General features: G+C 43.0%; 1 protein-coding gene across 1 annotated transcript; it reads right to left on the reverse strand.

Moving 5' to 3' along the window:
• Nucleotides 1–11,691: 11,691 nt before the first annotated feature.
• On the reverse strand, nucleotides 11,692–18,738 carry LOC141178752 (uncharacterized). The gene is made up of 8 exons (XM_073660598.1): nucleotides 18,291–18,738; nucleotides 17,431–17,527; nucleotides 16,953–17,088; nucleotides 16,644–16,823; nucleotides 16,438–16,561; nucleotides 16,257–16,354; nucleotides 15,968–16,058; nucleotides 11,692–13,459 (listed from the first exon to the last, which is right to left on the reverse strand). Exons 3-8 carry the CDS (start codon nucleotides 17,061–17,063, stop codon nucleotides 12,195–12,197), a joined length of 1,869 nt encoding a protein of 622 aa, XP_073516699.1. The 5' UTR covers nucleotides 17,064–17,088; nucleotides 17,431–17,527; nucleotides 18,291–18,738; the 3' UTR covers nucleotides 11,692–12,194.

Below are 18,738 nucleotides of genomic sequence, written 5' to 3' on the forward strand. Positions count from 1 at the left end.
TAGAAGGCCAAATATTTTTTCAGAGCTAGATGCAGAAAAAAATTATATTTAGTTTGCAACCTGATGGAGGTCTGTATAGATGGATTAATAGAACAAGACCCACACACAGCTAGAAGCCCAATATTTTTTCAGAGGTAGATGCAGAAAAAAATATATTCAGTTTGCAACCTGATGGAGGTCAGTATAGATGGACTAATACAACAAGTCCCACACACAGCTAGAAGCCCAAATATTTTTTCAGAGGTACTGTAGATGCAGATAAAAATTATTTTGAATTTGCAACCTGATGGAGGTCAGTATAGATGGACTAATAGAGAAAGTCCGACACACTGCTAGAAGGCCAAATATTTTTTCAGAGGTACTGTAGATGCAGATAAAAATTATTTTTAATTTGCAACCTGATGGAGGTCAGTATAGATGGACTAATAGAGAAAGTCCGACACACTACTAGAAGGCCAAATATTTTTTCAGAGCTAGATGCAAAAAAAAATTATATTCAGTTTGCAACCTGATGGAGGTCAGTATAGATGGACTAATACAACACGTCCCACACACAGCTAGAAGCCCAATATTTTTTCAGAGGTAGATGCAGAAAAAAATATATTCAGTTTGCAACCTGATGGAGGTCAGTATAGATGGACTAATACAACAAGTCCCACACACAGCTAGAAGCCCAATATTTTTTCAGAGGTAGATGCAGAAAAAAATATATTCAGTTTGCAACCTGATGGAGGTCAGTATAGATGGACTAATACAACAAGTCCCACACACAGCTAGAAGCCCAATATTTTTTCAGAGGTAGATGCAGAAAAAAATATATTCAGTTTGCAACCTGATGGAGGTCAGTATAGATGGACTAATACAACAAGTCCCACACACTGCTAGAAGGCCAAATATTTTTTCAGAGCTAGATGCAGAAAAAAATTATATTCAGTTTGCAACCTGATGGAGGTCTGTATAGATGGATTAATAGAACAAGACCCACACACAGCTAGAAGCCCAATATTTTTTCAGAGGTAGATGCAGAAAAAAATATATTCAGTTTGCAACCTGATGGAGGTCAGTATAGATGGACTAATACAACAAGTCCCACACACAGCTAGAAGCCCAAATATTTTTTCAGAGGTACTGTAGATGCAGATAAAAATTATTTTGAATTTGCAACCTGATGGAGGTCAGTATAGATGGACTAATAGAGAAAGTCCGACACACTGCTAGAAGGCCAAATATTTTTTCAGAGGTACTGTAGATGCAGATAAAAATTATTTTGAATTTGCAACCTGATGGAGGTCAGTATAGATGGACTAATAGAGAAAGTCCGACACACTACTAGAAGGCCAAATATTTTTTCAGAGGTAGATGCAGAAAAAAATATATTCAGTTTGCAACCTGATGGAGGTCAGTATAGATGGACTAATACAACAAGTCCCACACACAGCTAGAAGCCCAAATATTTTTTCAGAGGTACTCTAGATGCAGATAAAAATTATTTTGAATTTGCAACCTGATGGAGGTCAGTATAGATGGACTAATAGAGAAAGTCCGACACACTGCTAGAAGGCCAAATATTTTTTCAGAGCTAGATGCAGAAAAAAATTATATTCAGTTTGCAACCTGATGGAGGTCTGTATAGATGGATTAATAGAACAAGACCCACACACAGCTAGAAGCCCAATATTTTTTCAGAGGTAGATGCAGAAAAAAATATATTCAGTTTGCAACCTGATGGAGGTCAGTATAGATGGACTAATAGAGAAAGTCCTACACACTGCTAGAAGGCCAAATATTTTTTCAGAGCTAGATGCAGAAAAAAATTAGATTCAGTTTGCAACCTGATGGAGGTCAGTATAGATGGACTAATAGAATGATGCTATGCCCAAAAGATTTTACTTCACTAGGTGCAGTAAAAAAATTGGTATTCTATACACAGGTGGTATATCTTGCAACACAGATAGGCTACTCCACTGACTAACACACTCTGCAATAGGCCAAAAAGGATTAGCTTTGCTAGATTCAGCCAAATGCTGTGAAAAAAACTTGCACAGCACTGGCACAGACCTGCCTGGCAAAAACTGATAGGAACTGATGTAACCTAGTCCTGAAAAGGACTCCAATTACAATTAGTCTTTACTCCCACAACCTATCTATTTAAGAGCACAGACCTGCCTGATAAAAGTCGTAGGAAATGCTGTAACCTAGTCCTTAAAAGGACTGCAATCACAACTATTCCCTACTCCCAAGCTATCTGTATATTTGTGCGAAAATTGGCTTGAAATTAACAAGGTATAGCGCACACAGCAACAGCGGTGCCGTCTAACACGCAGCTGCAGCAGTGAGAAAATGGTGGCGACGGGGAAAATGGCTTGGTCTTATAGGGCAAGGACATGTGACATACACTGCCAATGACACATGCCCTTGCTTGTGTGAAAAAAAGCACTTCGCTCCGTGTGTGCGCTGCTGATAGGCTGACAGATTGCACCTCCCCACTGTAAATGCGGGAAAGAGAAAAAAAAATGGAGATCTTCATTGTTCCTGCAGAGATCCATCCCCTGCCCCTCCCCCCACCCCGCTGTACACTCAAACTGCGTATTAACATTAATTTTCATCATTACTGAGAAAAAATCCAGTTATGATTTTGGTGCACGAACAGTTATCGAACATCACCTCGAACAGCCGAATTTTTCTCAAATTGTTTGTGTTCGCCGAACGGCTCGAACACCGCCCAAAACAGCTCGAATTTGAGATTGGCGAACAGTTCGAGTAGAACAACGCTCATCACTAGTCTTTAGCTGGGTGAAAAGCATAGCACTGAGTCACTATTTGAATAGTCTTTTTATTTGTATTTTGCACCTTTTAGTGACTTCTAAATATGCTAATGTGCTCTTTGTAATTTATTGGAGTCAGTGCCTTGTGCTTACAATAGAATCTATTCATTTGATATCCTCTATTTGTGTCTTACTTACTTTTTATATCCCATGCTGCATACACCTGTTGCCTTTTTTTAATTGTCCTTTGTCTATGTGTTCATATGAATATGTTTTGGTTTTTTGGTATCTTGATTGATTAATAAAATGTAATGATTTTACTTAATGATTGAAGTATATTTTGTCTGAGCATTTATTTAGATTTAAAGCTTGTTCTCTCTTGCTTGGATTTGGCCTTAAATGGCATTATAAAATATGAGATTATGATTTGGGTTTGCAATCCTTCTATATGTTTGGTAATAATCAGGCTAAGAAAAGTGTAGGGAAGGTTCCCGGGACAAATAGTGGCGGCTGGGGACTGAGTATGGAGACCTCGCCGCTGACGTAGCCATGAGGTAGTGGCCAGCTTCGGCCTCCTCCAAACTAAAAGGCCCCATTTCAAGTGAAAGTAGCAGTATAGTATTGCAGCCTGCGGGTGGGTGGGTGGTTGGCTGCATATTTGCGCTTGCATTGCAAGGAATGGGGGAGGTACAATTGAACACTGCCCTGGGACAAGGACTTGCACGGGGATAGTTGCAAGTCTGCATCTTCTGATGCGGCAAGGATCACTTCTGATGGGCACACTTTTAGGCAGTGACCTGGGAGTCAGAGATGCTTCCAGAGGTCTTCCCCATGCTGTTCCCATGTCTTTTCAGCACTGTATGTATGTGTCACACAGCACATGGCCAGATAAGGTTGTAAAATGTTAAAATGACATTTCCCGGTGAATGCATTTGTCACGGTTGAAAGCAATACAAAAGTGCAAAAACGCATTAAAAAATGCTCCTTGTGAACATAGCCCAAGGTGTGGAGGAGTATTTTTGTTTTTAGTTATTTATTTTACCTTATACACAAGTCTTTACCCTGGAAAGGATGTTCCTTAACATATTTCACAGGAAAACAGTTTCAGTTTAGTTTTTGAACGTTTCATTGTGAGCCCGTAAAAGTGGCTTAATACTTCTGACCATGTTGTTGACAGCAGTGACCTGGGGGTCAGAAATGCTTACTGGGGCGATCCCCATGCTGTCCCCATGTCATTTGAGCACTGTCACTATTGTTTTGGGCACTTTTTAGGCTTTCTACAGACTGCCGGGGGTGCCGCCGCAAAAATGCTCGGGTCTCCCATAGACTAACATTGGGCTCGTTGCTCGGGTCGAGCATCCGAGTATCACGGTGAGCCCGGCCCGAGCTTCGTGCACCCGAGCATTTTAGTGCTCGCTCAACACTAGTAATTACGTGTTTATCGGTCATCCATGACAGCACCCCTACGAGAGAATTACAGAGAAGCGTAGAATTAGGGAGGGACCACAGCCTGTAAAACCCTACTTCCAAAGGTGATATCAGCACCAGAAAGATCCAGTCTTTAGTGTTGATAGAATGTAGAAGACTACATTGCCGCTCTACAGATTTGATTAATAGATACTCCTGACCTTTCTGCCCAGGTAGTAGCCACAGCCCTTGTGGAATGAGCTTTGATATTCTTCTCCACTTCTTTGCCGCTTGCAGAATAGGCCATACTGATAGCCTCCCTAACCCAACGAGCTAGTGTGGCTTTGGAGGCCCTACATCCCTTCATTTGTCCCTGAAAGCAGACAAAAAGGGACCTATCCTTTCTCCAGGAGCTATTGGATTCTAGGTACCTTTCTAGACAGCGTTTAATATCTAAGGAATGTAATTTTTGTTCCTTATCGTTGGTGGGGCTACTACAGAAATTGGGCAGGACAATCTCCTGTGACCGGTGAGATGTAGAGACTACCTTAGGGAGGTATGCCGGGTCAGATCTCAAGATTACCCTATCAGCTCGAATCAGGGTAAAGGGATGGTCTGCTGAGAGGGCCTGAATGTCTCCTATCCGCCGAGTGGAGGTCAGGGCTACTAAGAGGACTGTCTTAAGGGAAAGGATTTTGATTTGAACATCCTGTAAGTGTTCAAAGGGGGATTCCATTAATGCTGAGAGTACCAGGTTAAGATCCTAAGGGGCTGAGCTAATGGACTGAACAGGTTTAGATCTTGCGCATGCTTTTATGAAACGGGAAACCCAAGGGTCCCCTGCTAAGTTGAAGTTATAGAGAGCTCCAGGCTGAAACCTGGACTTTGAGAGTGCTTACTGAGATCCCCATCTCCACCCCCTTCTGTAGGAATTCCAAAACTAAGTTAATTGGGACTTCCCCTTTCAGATCTGGGAAGTCCTGTGATAAATCCTGGAAGTTACATGCTTTCTAGATTTGAGGAGAGTCAAAGATACCTCAGCAGAGAACCCCCTACTCCTCAGAAGCTCCCTTTCAAATTCCAGGCAGTCAGGTGTAATCTGTTTGCCTGCGGGTGATGGACTGGCCCCTGGGAGAGGAGGTCTGGAAGATCCGGTAGGACCCAGGGATCGGAGACTGACATCTGTTGGAGCCATAAAAACCATGGCCTCCTTGGCCAGAAGGGGGCTATCAAGATTACCCATGCTCTGTCTTCCCGAATTTTGTGGAGGACTGTCGGTATCAGAATTAGTGGGGGAAAGGCATAAGCTAGCCTGAAATCCCAATTGATCAGTAGGGAATCTACTGCAAATGGACGATCCCTGGGATCCAGGGAGCAGAAGCGATCCACTTTTCGGTTGGATCTGGTTCCAAATAGACCTATGGTGGGGACATGTCTGTAATCTGGTGGAATACTGCTTGACCCACTCGCCCTGGTGAAGGTGTACTCGGCTGAGGAAATCTGCTTTGCTGTTGTCCTTCCCTCTTATACAGTGCACTGTGAAAGTATTTGGCCGCCTTGAACTTTTCTACCTTTTGCCACATTTCTGGCTTCAAACATAAAGATACAATATTCTAATCTTTTTGGGAAGAATCAACAACAAGTGGGGCACAATCGTGAAGTGGAATGAAATTTATTGGATATTTTAAACTTTTTTAACAAATTAAAAACTGAAAAGTGGGGCGTGCAATATTATTCAGCCCCCTTGAGTTAATACTTTGCAGCGCCACCTTTTGCTGCGATTACTGCTGCAAGTCCCTTGGGGTATGTCTCTATCAGTTTTGCACATCGAGAGGCGGAAATTCTTGCCAATTCTTCCTTTCAAAATAGCTCGAGCTCATTGAGGTTGGATGGAGGGCGTTTGTGAACAGCAGTTTTCAGCTCTTTTCACAGATTCTCGATTGGATTCAGGTCTGGACTTTGACTTGGCCATTCTAACACCTGGATATGTTTATTTTTGAACCATTCCATTGTAGATTTTGCTTTATGGTTGGAATCATTGTCTTGTTGGAAGAGAAATCTCCGTCCCAGTCTCAGATGTTTTGCAGACTCCAACAGGTTTTCTTCCAGAATGGTCCTGTATTTGGCTCCGTCCATCTTACCATCAGTTTTAACCACCTTCCTTCTCTCTGCTGAAGAAAAGCAGGCCCAAACCATGATGCTGCCACCACCATGTTTGAGAGTGGGGATGGTGTTTTGAGGGTGATGAGCTGTGTTGCTTTTACGACAAACATATCGTTTTGCATTGTAGCCAAAAAGTTTGATTTTGGTTTCATCTGACCAGAGCACCTTATTCCAAGTGTTTGGTGTGTCTCCCAGGTAGCTTGTGGCAAACTTCAGAGACTTTTTATGGATATCTTTCAGAAATGGCTTTCTTCTTGCCACTCTTCCATAAAGGCCAGATTTGTGCAGTGTACGACTGATTGTTGTCCTATGGACAGACTCTCCCACCTCAGCTGTAGATCTCTGCAGTTCATCCAGAGTGATCATGGGCCTTTTGGCTGCATCTCTGATCAGTCTTCTCCTTGTTCGAGATGAAAGTTTAGAGGGACGGCGGGGTCTTGGTAGATTTTCAGTGGCCTCCTTCCATTTTAATATGATCGCTTGCACAGTGCTCCTTGAGATGTTTAAAACTTGGGAAATCTTTTTGTATCCAAATCCGGCTTTAAACTTCGCCACAACAGTATCTCAGACCTACCTGGTGTGTTCCTTGGTCTTCATGATGTTCTCTGCACTTGAAACAGAACCCTGAGACTATCACAGAGCAGGTGCATTTATACGGAGACATGATTACACACAGGTGGATTCTATGTATCATTACCAGTCATTTAGGACAACATTGGATCATTCAGAGATCCTCACTGAACTTCTGGAATGAGTTTGCTGTACTGAAAGTAAAGGGGCCGAATAATATTGCACGCCCCACTTTTCAGTTTTTAATTTGTTAAAAAAGTTTAAAATATCCAATAAATTTCGCTCCACTTCACGATTGTGTCCCACTTGTTGTTGATTTTTCCCCCAAAAATTAGAATTTTATATCTTTATGTTTGAAACCAGAAATGTGGCAAAAGGTAGAAAAGTTCAACGGGGCCAAATACTTTCACAATGCACTGTATGTACTGCAGAGATGGAGGCTAAATGTGTCTCTGCTAGAAGAAGGATTCGTTCCGCTACATCCATTAGTGTTTTGGACCGGGTCCCTCCCTGGTGGTTTATATATGCTACCGACACCTGATTGTCAGACACAATCTTGACGTGTTGGCCCTGTAATGCTGGCAGAAACCCCTATATAGCTTTTTCCACGGCTACCAACTCCATGTTGAAGGAACTGGTTTTTAGAGAACTTGACCAACCCCCCTGAAGCATCTACTGATCTAAGTGGGCTCTCCATCCCGAAGGACTAGCATCTGTTGTGACCACCTTTGTAGCTGGGGACCACCAGGGGACTCCTGTGGACAGTACTGAATTGTCCAACCACCAGCGGAGAGATTGCAGTGTAGCTGGTTGTAGAGTCAGTTTGCCCTTCAGATTCTGACATTGGGACATTCTGGAGAATCAGGAACCCCTTTGTAGAGTCCTGGTATGGGCTTGAGCCCAAGGTACTCCCGGTATGACATGGCCCGCCTCAGAGTCAGTCAGTGATTCTATGGCCTTCAATACGAGAGTCTGGATCTTCTTCACTTTGTCTGGTGGAAGGCAACACTCTTTTATGTCCAATATAAGTCCTAGAAAAATCTGAGACGTTGATGGAGTCAGTCTTGATTTGTCCAGGTTGATAAGCCAACCCAGATTCTGCAACATCTTGAGGACTTGTTGAACCTGGTCTGAACAATGCTGAGCCGGCTTTCCGATTATCAGGAAATTGTCCAGATATGGCACAATCAGAATTCTGTTTTCCCGAAGATGGGCCGATACCTCCGAAATCACCTTAGTGAAAATTCGAGGGGCGATTGCTATGCCAAACAGAAGGGCCTGATACCGAAAGTGACTGATCTGAGAATCAACCTGAACTGCTACCAGGAGGAACTGCCGGGACTGGACGCATATGGGAATATGATAGTATGCGTCTTTTAAGTCCAGGACTGCCATGTGGCTGCCTGGAAAGAGCAATTTTATTGCAGACCCAATTGACTCCATTTTAAAAGTCAGGATTTCTAGAGAATCGTTCAGGTTTTTTAAGTTCAGGATAGTTCTGAAAGAACTGTCTGTTTTTCTTTTACCACTCCAAAGACATACTGATAGGGAATCTAGATTGTGAGCCCCGATGGGGACAGCGACGATAATGTATGTAAAGCGCTGCGGAATATGTTAGCGCTATATAAAAATAAAGATTATTATTATTCATTTAAGAGCAATACCCTCCTCGGTCGGAACCCAAACTAGGACTGTTTTGTCCAGGAGACTTTGGATTTCGCTCTCCAGCGCCCGTTGTTCGTCTTGCGATGCTCTGGGAGGAGTGATGAGAAACCTGGTTGGAGGAAGATATGGAAACCACAGCTTCAGCCCTGATTTTATGAGGTCTAGAATCCAGTCGCTCGAGGAAATCCGTAGCCAGGCTAGGAAGAAGTGGGAGAGCTGACCTCCCACAAGTGAAAAAGCGTCATTTGGAGACCTTCTTGGAGTCACGGGAGGACCCCTTAAACATGAAACCTCTTCCTCCCCTTTTTCGGTCAGACCAACTGGACTGGTCTTTCTTCGGGGAATACTTCCTTGGGTATCTTCTGGTCCGCAAGGGTTTCTTGAAGGAGAAATAAGAAAAATCCGGGAATTTTTTTTTCTTATCCCCCATCTTCTCCAGGATGTCGTCGAGGGCTGCTCCGAATAAATATTGCCCTTCACAAGGAAGGAGGCTGTTTATTTTTTGTTTGTAGGTCACATGGTCAATTCTTTAACCACAATGCCCTCTTGGCTGCATTGGAAGAGGCTGCGGATCTTGCTGCCAAAACGGCGGAATCTACGCGGCGTCTGCTAGAAACTCTGCAGCCCCTTGTATGACAGGGACTGAGGCCAACATTTCCTCCCTAGGAACCCCGTCTTTCAGCTGGCTAACGAGTTGGTCTAGCCAGACCATCAGGGATATGGTCGTATAGACGGCCGCAATACCCAGTCTCAGTCCACCTGCCGATGACCCCCAGGTATTTTTGAGGAACTGGTCAGCTTTTTTGTCTAGGGGATCATTCAGCGTACCCATATCTTTGAATGGCAAAGAATATTTCCTTGAGGCTTTCAACACTGCTACATCTAGTTTGGGTGCTTTATCCCAAGAGGAGCAAGCAGCTTCCTCAAAGGGATACTTGGGTTTCATGAAAGCTGTAGGAGCACCTTTCCTATCCGTTTTTTTCCACTCTCTGATTATCAGGGCCTGGATTATTTCATCCAGAAGGAAAGGGCGCCGTTTTTTCTGCCCCAACCTTCCGAACATCAAATTCATCTTAGATGGTTGCGCCTTCTCCTCCTCAATCCCCATTGTGGATCGGATGGCTTTGATTAAATTACCCACTTCCTCAACTGATAAACAGTGGCATCTACTGGAGTCGTCATCTGAAGAGGATGCTGAAGAAGCCCCCGAGGACCCACACTCTCCTTCTGATCTATGAGTCTTCTAAGGGCTGGGGGGGACACATTAGAAGAAGTCGGCTGTTTTCCCTGAGAAAAGGTCTTAAAGGTATTCTCAACTTCCGACTTAATTAGGGACTGCAGGCTGGAAGAAAAACCTGGCGCCTCCTCCTTAATGGTCTGCTCTATACAGGCTCTGCATAATTTCTTAGCCCAGGTGACCGGGAGCTCACACTCAGAGCCTACACAGCAAGTGTTTAGATGTAGCCGCTAACTTCCCAGATTTATTTGGAGTCTAAGGACAAAGAGAAAAAACAGGGAAAACCATTCAATAAATTACATTCTTGGAGCTCTCTCACCCATCAGATGTGAAGAAGTACTGAAGCCAGGGGAGGACCCTTGTCTTGTGACTATTCTCCTCTGGAGGTCTTGTGAGAAGAATGACTGCTGCTGCGGTGCATCATCTTCTGAGACCCCGTTTCTGCTGGAGCCTCCGTCCCACTCATGGCTGCTGAAAGGAGCACTGCTTGCTGTCTCAAGCAATGGCACAGGCAGAAGTAGAGTGGAGTACGGAGGCACTGCTCCATCCCCTCCTCCTGCCTTTTATCAGGAAGTGCTTTGGCTCCCTGCAGCCCGCCTCTCGACCTGAATCCGGAAGTAAGGGGGCGTCACATGACCGGAGCACTCGTCATCGGGGACAGCCCCCTGACGTGTGCATACCCGAAACACGGCGGCCGCCAATCAGAAAGCGCCGCCGTGCGTGACGTCATAGGTCCGCCTCCGGAAGTCCGGTGCACTCGTCACCTGGACCCGCCTCTTCCGGCCGGCCAGACGTGTGTGCAGCCCCGGACACCCGGCAGACGCCAACCAAAGCATGGCATCGCCGGGCCATCATCATGAAAGACCACAAGCCTCCGCTGGGACAGGGAGCAGCAACCCTTGGTGTGTGGAGCCACGGGGCCCGCACCCACAGCCAACCGTTTATCCTGTCGCCAGCTTCCAGCTGCCCTGGCCTGCAGGTATGTCCCCCTTTTTAGGGGAAGAGGCAAAAAGCCCAAAACAGCAAAAAAAAATTCTATCTTCTGGAACCGCCGTTCCTGAGGCTCACCGTTCAAGGACAGGAAACCAACTGACATGGGGAAAGGAACCGTCCCCTTTTAAAGCCTGATGGTTCCCTGTCCTTGGAGGGTGGATCCCTCGTTGGGGTGCGGCCATGGACAACCAATAAAATTAGTTAAAAACCATGTGCCAAAAAAGATAAACGGCACATAACAAGGTGATACAAGGAAGGATTATCAAGTGAGACAATACAGGGAGCGGCGAATGTGCTTAATACTTGTATGGTTTAAGGTGCATTCAATAGTGCCTATCTCTATGTCAATTGAACAGTGAGTCACCATCAGTCCGGCATATAGATACCTGATCAGACCTGGGCAAGTAGCATTTGACAGCAAGAGATACAAGGCTAGTAAGAGGTATTACCCTCATTCCTTACCCACAGTCACAAGGCACCGGACAGTTGCGATGGTGCCTTGTGACTATGGGTAAGGAATGAGGGTAATACCTCTTACTAGCCTTGTATCTCTTGCTGTCAAATACTACTTGCACAGGTCTGATCAGGTATCTATATGCCGGACTGATGGTGATCACTGTTCAATTGACATAGAGATAGGCACTATTGAATGCACCTTAAACCATACAAGTATTAAGCACATTCGTCGCTCCCTGTATTCTCACACTTGATAATCCTTCCTTGTATCACCCTGTTAAGTGCCATTTTTCTGTTTTGGCACAGGGTTTTTAACTATTTTTTGTCTAAATAAAATTATTATTCTTTATTATCTTGCTCTAAAGTGGTTTTCTTGGATAGTCTCTATCCAGATCTAGGTTGTATTAATTATATGGAGCAGTAAAAGGAAAACTCTTTGATTTCATAGAAACAAAAGACAACTAAAAAAATTTATTATCAGCTTTGAATGCAGGAGGTCAAAATCATTAAGAAATGGCTCATTTCATTACTAAACCTGACAACTTTTGAAGATATGTAAAACAGTGTTACATGACCTGAAAATTAATTTAGCTAGTCGGGTGGAAGGTTCTTTAGCTGCTCACTCAGTAGGTTCATCCTCTGTGCCGGTCCCGGTACCTTCCTCTACTGCTCTGCACCAATCAGATAAGTGTGGGGCTGGAGAAACAATAGAAATTTTCTCAGTGATTTGGAAGGACAGCGTCTCATTGTTCCACTCGGTCACAGGAAGCTGCCTAGCGTCTACAAGACGCACTCACTTATTATCAAGATTTTTTCTTGCTAAAAGTGTGGCTTTCCAAGTAAAACATTTCCCACATTAAGAATTTAAAAAAGGCTTCGCCCCTGTGTGTCTGTGATGGCGACTAATAAGAGATAATTTCTTCACAAACCATTTTACATTAAAATGGCTTCTCCCCTGTATGAGTTCTCTGATGTTTGATAAGACTCGACTTCTCTGTAAAACATTTCCCACAGTCTAAACATGAAAAAGGCTTCTCCCCTGTGTGAATTCTCTGATGTTTGATAAGACTCGGCTTCTCTGTAAAACATTTTCCACATTCTGGACAGGAAAATGGCCTCTCCCCTATGTGAGTTCTCTGATGATTGATAACACTTGATTTCTTTGTAAAACGTTTCCCACATTCTGAACATGAAAAAGCCTTCTCCCCTGTGTGAGTTCTCTGATGTGTGATGAGATTTCTTTTATCTGTAAAACATTTCTCACATTTTGAACATGAAAATGGCGTCTCCCCTGTGTGAGTTCTCTGATGTGTAACAAAATCTGATTTCTGGTTAAAACATTTCCCACATTCTGAACATGAAAATGGCTTCTCCCCTGTGTGAGTTCTCTGATGTGCAACAAGAGATGATTTCTCTGTAAAACATTTCCCACATTCTGAACATGAAAAAGGCTTCTCCCCTGTGTGGGTTCTCTGGTGACTAACAAAATGTGATTTCTGTGTAAAACATTTCCTACATTCTGAACATGAAAAAGGCTTCTCCCCAGTGTGAATTCTCTGGTGACTAACAAAATGTGATTTCTGGTTAAATTTTTTTCCACATTCTGAACATGAAAAAGGCTTCTCCCCTGTGTGAATTCTCTGGTGCTTAACAACATCTGATTTCCGGTTAAAACATTTCCCACATTCTGAACATGAAAAACGCTTCTCTCCAGTGTGAATTCTCTGGTGACTAACAAGATATGATTTCTCTGTAAAACATTTCCCACATTCTGAACATAAAAATGGCTTCTTCCCTGTGTGAGTTCCCTGGTGAATAACAAGATCTGATTTCTGGTTAAAACATTTCCCACACTTGGAACAAAAAAATCTATTATCAGCTGAGTGAATGTCTCGATGTTTAAGAAAAGAGTTTTCGACGGGAAAACTATTTTCATATTCTGAACATGAAAATGGCTTCTTTTCATTATGAGCAGTTCGTTTTTTAATTCTTATTTTGTGACTTTGATTTTCCTTAGTAGTCGATAATGAATCAGAAGACAGGACTTGTTTCAAAGGATCAGATGATACATCTTTGCTGTGAAGGGGTGATGGTAAATCTGGAGTAATGGCATTCACTTCAATTGTATCCTGTGAGATCTCAAGCTCATCGGATTTGAAAATTGAAGATGTCAGCTGTCCCTCTGATCTCCTGGTACAGTCATCTGCCAAGAATAAAACCAATTATTTTGAGAAAAATATTCTTGAAATTAATATTTTTGAACATTTCTACTTAAATTGTCGTAAAAATGGCAAGTTATGTAAAAATATTTAATTATTCACTAGGACAATGACAGCTCACAGTCTAATTTAAGATCTCATAGCATGAACCAGTGGAACGTGGTGTTCAACTGTTTGTTCATTCAGCCTCCCAAATAAGGAATAAAAGTCACAATGTTATGTAGGCGAAAAGAATATCAATAAAAACTTCTACTCATCTCACACTAAAACAAGTCCCCACTCAGGTCCATCATCTGTCAGTGGAAAAACAGAGGTTTCCACATTATTAATGGCTCAATGGTTCTTGAAATGCAACATGGCTTCCATAAACCAATCCTGCAAAATCCACTCTCCCAAAGTCAAATCTCTCCCTCACTTCTGAGCCTTGCCGTGTGCCCAAACCACATTTATCATCCATGTATTTGGCATTAATATAGTGAGAAGTACCCACTTAATTCACGGTGTGTGTGACCTGGAGCACAAACTGGGCACTATGTGTTGGGCAATAAAATGACATATTTGTAATTTTTACTCTCCAACTCCACTGCGTGCTAATTTCCTGAAAGTGGCTGTGGAGTCAAAATAATCACTACTCCTCTAGATTAATTCACGGAGGGTTAAAAATTCCAAAATGGAGTCACTTTATGGGGATTTCTACTGCTCTGGTTTACTGTTATTTTTTCATATTAGGGCTTCTACAAATGGTGTGGCTCATCTCCTCTGAGATCTGCTCCAGCAACGTCTGCTTCTGTCATTTGGAGCCGCGTTATTCATTCTGCAGGCGGCGCTGGTGATGGAGGAGACGTCAGAACCAGAAGCTCTGGGTTTCACAGACTCTATCCAGCCACTAAGATTAGGGTTCCTGGGACCAGTAGTACCATCGAGTCTGGCAGTATGGGTATGTGTGCTGTCCAGCTGGAGTAATCTGCTCCCTGCTTCAGCCAACTGGAGAGCACAATGCCCTACTAAAGCTGGAAGCATATTGCCGGAAACTGCCAGATCCAGCCTTGTTCTCCTCTGGTTCAGTCCTCTGTGCTCAGCTCCCGGCTTGTGTATTTGGTTCCTGTTGTGACCTCGGCCCGTTTACTGACTACTCTTGTGTCTTTTGATTTTGTATTTTCTCTTCCCTCCTGGTTCTGACCCGGCTATCTGACTATTCTTCTTGCCATCTCACACCATAGAACAGCATGTAACACCGTGGCACAAGCCTAGAGGTTTCGATGTAAGTCCAGATCCATGTTGAGGGGTTATAAGGTGATGACCAAGGCAATCCCTCGGATCTTGACAATGGAGTAGATAGCGCCAAGCCTGTTCGTGGTGGCCATGTTTTGAGCTGCCAGGTGACCACAAACAGTAACCCCAATACATTGTATCTGCAATCTATTAGACCAAGATCAGCAGTCAAATAGCTAAATGGTGCTCCTTCCCATCTTAACCTGCCATGTGCCCAGAAAGTAGCCTACAACCGTATATAGGTTATTGTCGGATTCAAGAGAAGTTAGAAAATAATTTATAAAGTCCATTTATTTCCTGTTATAATTTAAGAAGAATTCCAAAGTTTACACCACATAAAGTGACACACGTCAGATTTGCAAAAAAATGGGGCCTGATTAGGAACACAAAACTGGCTGCGGGAAGTGGTTAAATCTGAGTATTTTGGGCACTAACTACTGTAGTCAAAAACTGTGAGTATAGACCATAACACATCTACTGAAATGATCAAACTGAACAGTCTTCTCAGTAAACAATGATTAACTAGTGGTGAAACCTCTCTGGGGTAATTAGAGTCTGGGGCTCGGTAGCTCTTGACAATCTAAACTATCGTAAGAGCCAATATTTTCTGTCAGATGAGTTTCAAGAAGAAATATTAGTTAGTCGATTTTAAAAGATATTGAAAAGTCAGGATAAAGGGAAACTCTGTTGTTATTGTACAGAAATTCACACTTGGCCCTCACTGCACATTTAATGTTGTCGATCATAAATGTGAAGTTTGGCCAGAAAGACTGGACCTGGTCTTGTAGGGACCATATGAGCACATTCAGCAGCACATAAGGGAGAGAAGGCAGGTTCATCCAATTAGATATCAGGTTTATAGGAAGGCAACAGCATCATTACCCTCCACTTTCTCTTACAGGCCCATCATAATAGTGATTTTCTAACTTGTCAGCACATTCTGCGTACTCTGTCATTTGGATTTGTAGTTTACAGATCTGGGCAGGTAAGAGTCAATCCCAGGGAATAGGTGGATCCTCCAGGTTGTAAGTTCTATAGAAAAGGGCTTTCATTACCCAAAGTCATTTGAACAATTTTTGATGGAGGAGAATGTTGTGGTCTAACGGCAAAATGGTGATCACAAGATTGTGATACCGCCAGACTACACGACTGATAAAGCATCCACAGCCGGTGACTGAGAAGAATCTGTGACTTCTCTGCATTTAGTGGTTCCTACTCACCTGGGTAGTCATATGAAGGAATCTCCTCTTTACACTGCGCATCACCCATTTCATATGTCTCTGTAGTATCAATATGGATCAGATCTTCAGCCTGAAACAAATATTGTAAAACTCACAGACAGATGGAGAAGTCCCATCTATGATCAGCTCTAATCCTGCCATCTCCACTGTTCTCATTACAGACGTATAAAACATATAATACTGGTGGATAAAACAAGACTGAGCACAAGACCTTCATAGCCGTCTACACATCATAGGGGAGATCTCATGACACCTTCTCTCCATCTACCTGATGATCCTGAGGAACATTGGGATCTTCTTGTTTACAGTCCTGTGGAAGAAGAGGACGGGGACATCTCTCTGGTGTTGTCCTCTTACTGGATAGATCTGGAGGAAACACATACAGGGAATGAATTCATTGTTTATAAACAGATAATTATAGAACATGTGTGTTTAGTCCTGTCTATTACCTGGTGATGTCAAGGGCTGGGGAACCTCCATCATGATGTCCTTGTACAGATCTTTGTGTCCTTGTAAATACTCCCACTCCTCCATGGAGAAATAGATGGTGACGTCCTGACACCTTAAAGGAACCTGACACATACAATGATACCGTCATCCCCCGATCCCTCCATAGCGTTACTGTATAATGTCCCAGCATTCCCAGCAGTGTCACCTCTCCAGTCAGCAGCTCAATCATCTTGAAGGTGAGTTCTAGGATCTTCTGGTCATTGATGTCCTCACGTATCAGATGGTGAGGTGGTGGCCCCGTGATTGGGCTCAGGGATCTTCCCCATCCCTCAGACACAGGGGCCTGATACCGGTCACTAGAGGTCTTCTTCACTACTGTGTAATCCTGGTTATGGAGAGACACATTAATAAATCTCACTACAGACATTTCCAGAGTCCTCACCTCTCCAGTTCTGTCCATCTGTTATTCCCATAGATGAGAATGATGTAATGTGACGTCATCAGAATCTCTCACCTCTCCAGTAACCTGGAAGAGGATCTCTAGGGTGAGGTGTAATATCCTCTCCACCATCTTGTCCCTGTCCATATCCATCTTTGATGGGCCCATAAGGAAAATTCTCTTCATTGACAGGATCCGATATTGTACAGACCTGAATGAGAAGATGATGAGCCGATGTAAAATCATAAAAATCCTGTGTAATAATACAATTACTGCAGATAATAAGGGGAAACATATGAGGAGATTTATTATTTTACAGTATTTAGTTTTCTCCTTTACATCTACTAATAAAACCTTTATATTTTAGGCCACAGACAACAAGCAGTTTCTTCCTCGGAGTCTGTAGCTAAATACGTTTCTCATAGACTCATCTTCTATAATGCTAAGTCTCATCTCATTTACAGACACTGGGGTCGGCATTAGCAATACTGCAGGAGATATTCATTACACGTGACATGAGAAATATTCGTCACTATAGGGAAAGCAGACTCACAGCAGAATGTTAGGTAAATCATGTCCATAACAACTTTTATACTCTATTATCCCATACACAGTGGAATAAATAGAAATCACAGGTTCCTCAGCAACAGCTGAAAAGGAAAAAAGAAAAGAATTTATTTATTTATTTTATTCACTTATATAGCGCCATTAATTCCACAGCGCTTCACAGACAATATTGGCACGGTCTCATATATTCAGGTGCTTCTCACAAAATTAGAATATCATCAAAAAGTCAATTTATTTCAGTTCTTCAATACAAAAAGTGAAACTCATATTATATTGAGTCATTACAAACAGAGTGATCTATTTCAAGTGTTTATTTCTGTTAATGTTGATGATTATGGCTTACCGCCAATGAAAACACAAAAGTCATTATCTCAGTAAATTAGAATAATTAACAAAATCACCTGCAAAGGCTTCCTAAGCATTTAAAAAGGTCCCTTAGTCAGTTTCAGTAGGCTCCACAATCATGGGGAAGACTGCTGACTTGACAGATGTTCAGAAGGCAGTCATTGACACACTCCACAAGGAGGGGAAGCCACAAAAGGTCATTGCTAAAGAAGCTGGCTGTTCACAGAGTGCTGTATCCAAGCATATTAATGAAAGGTTGAGTGGAAGGAAAAAGTGTGGTAGAAAAAGGTGCACAAGCAACCAGGATAACCGAAGCCTTCAAAGGATTGTTAAGAAAAGGCCATTCAAAAATTTGGGGGAGATTCACAAGGAGTGGACTGCTGCTGGGGTCATTGCTTCAAGAGCCACCACACACACACGTATCCAGGACATGGGCTACAAGTGTCGCATTCCTTGTGTCAAGACACTCATGACCAATAGAAAACGCCAGAAGCGTCTTACCTGGGCCAAGGAGAAAAAGACCTGGACTGTTGCTCAGTGGTCCAAGGTGTTGTTTTCAGAAGAAAGTAAATTTTGCATTTCATTTGGAAATCAAGGTCCCAGAGTCTGGAGGAAGAGTGGAGAGGCCACAATCCAAGCTGCTTGAGGTCTAGTGTGAAGCTTCCACAATCAGTGATGGTTTGGGGAGCCAGGTCATCTGCTGGTGTAGGTCCACTGTGTTTTATCAAGACCAAAGTCAGCGCAGCCATCTACCAGGAGATTTTTAGAGCACTTCATGCTTCCCTCTGCCGACAAGCTTTTTGGAGATGGAAATGTCATTCTCCAGCAGGACTTGGCACCTGTTCACACTGCCAAAAGTGCCAATACCTGGTTTAAAAACAACAGTATGCTTGATTGACCAGCAAACTCACCTGACCTTAACCCCATAGAGAATCTATTATAGAGACTC

Source organism: Phyllobates terribilis, unplaced genomic scaffold, assembly GCF_046119375.1.
Source record: "Phyllobates terribilis strain yellow unplaced genomic scaffold, ASM4611937v1 Scaffold_30__1_contigs__length_15301838, whole genome shotgun sequence".
NCBI classification, from domain to species: domain Eukaryota; kingdom Metazoa; phylum Chordata; class Amphibia; order Anura; family Dendrobatidae; genus Phyllobates; species Phyllobates terribilis.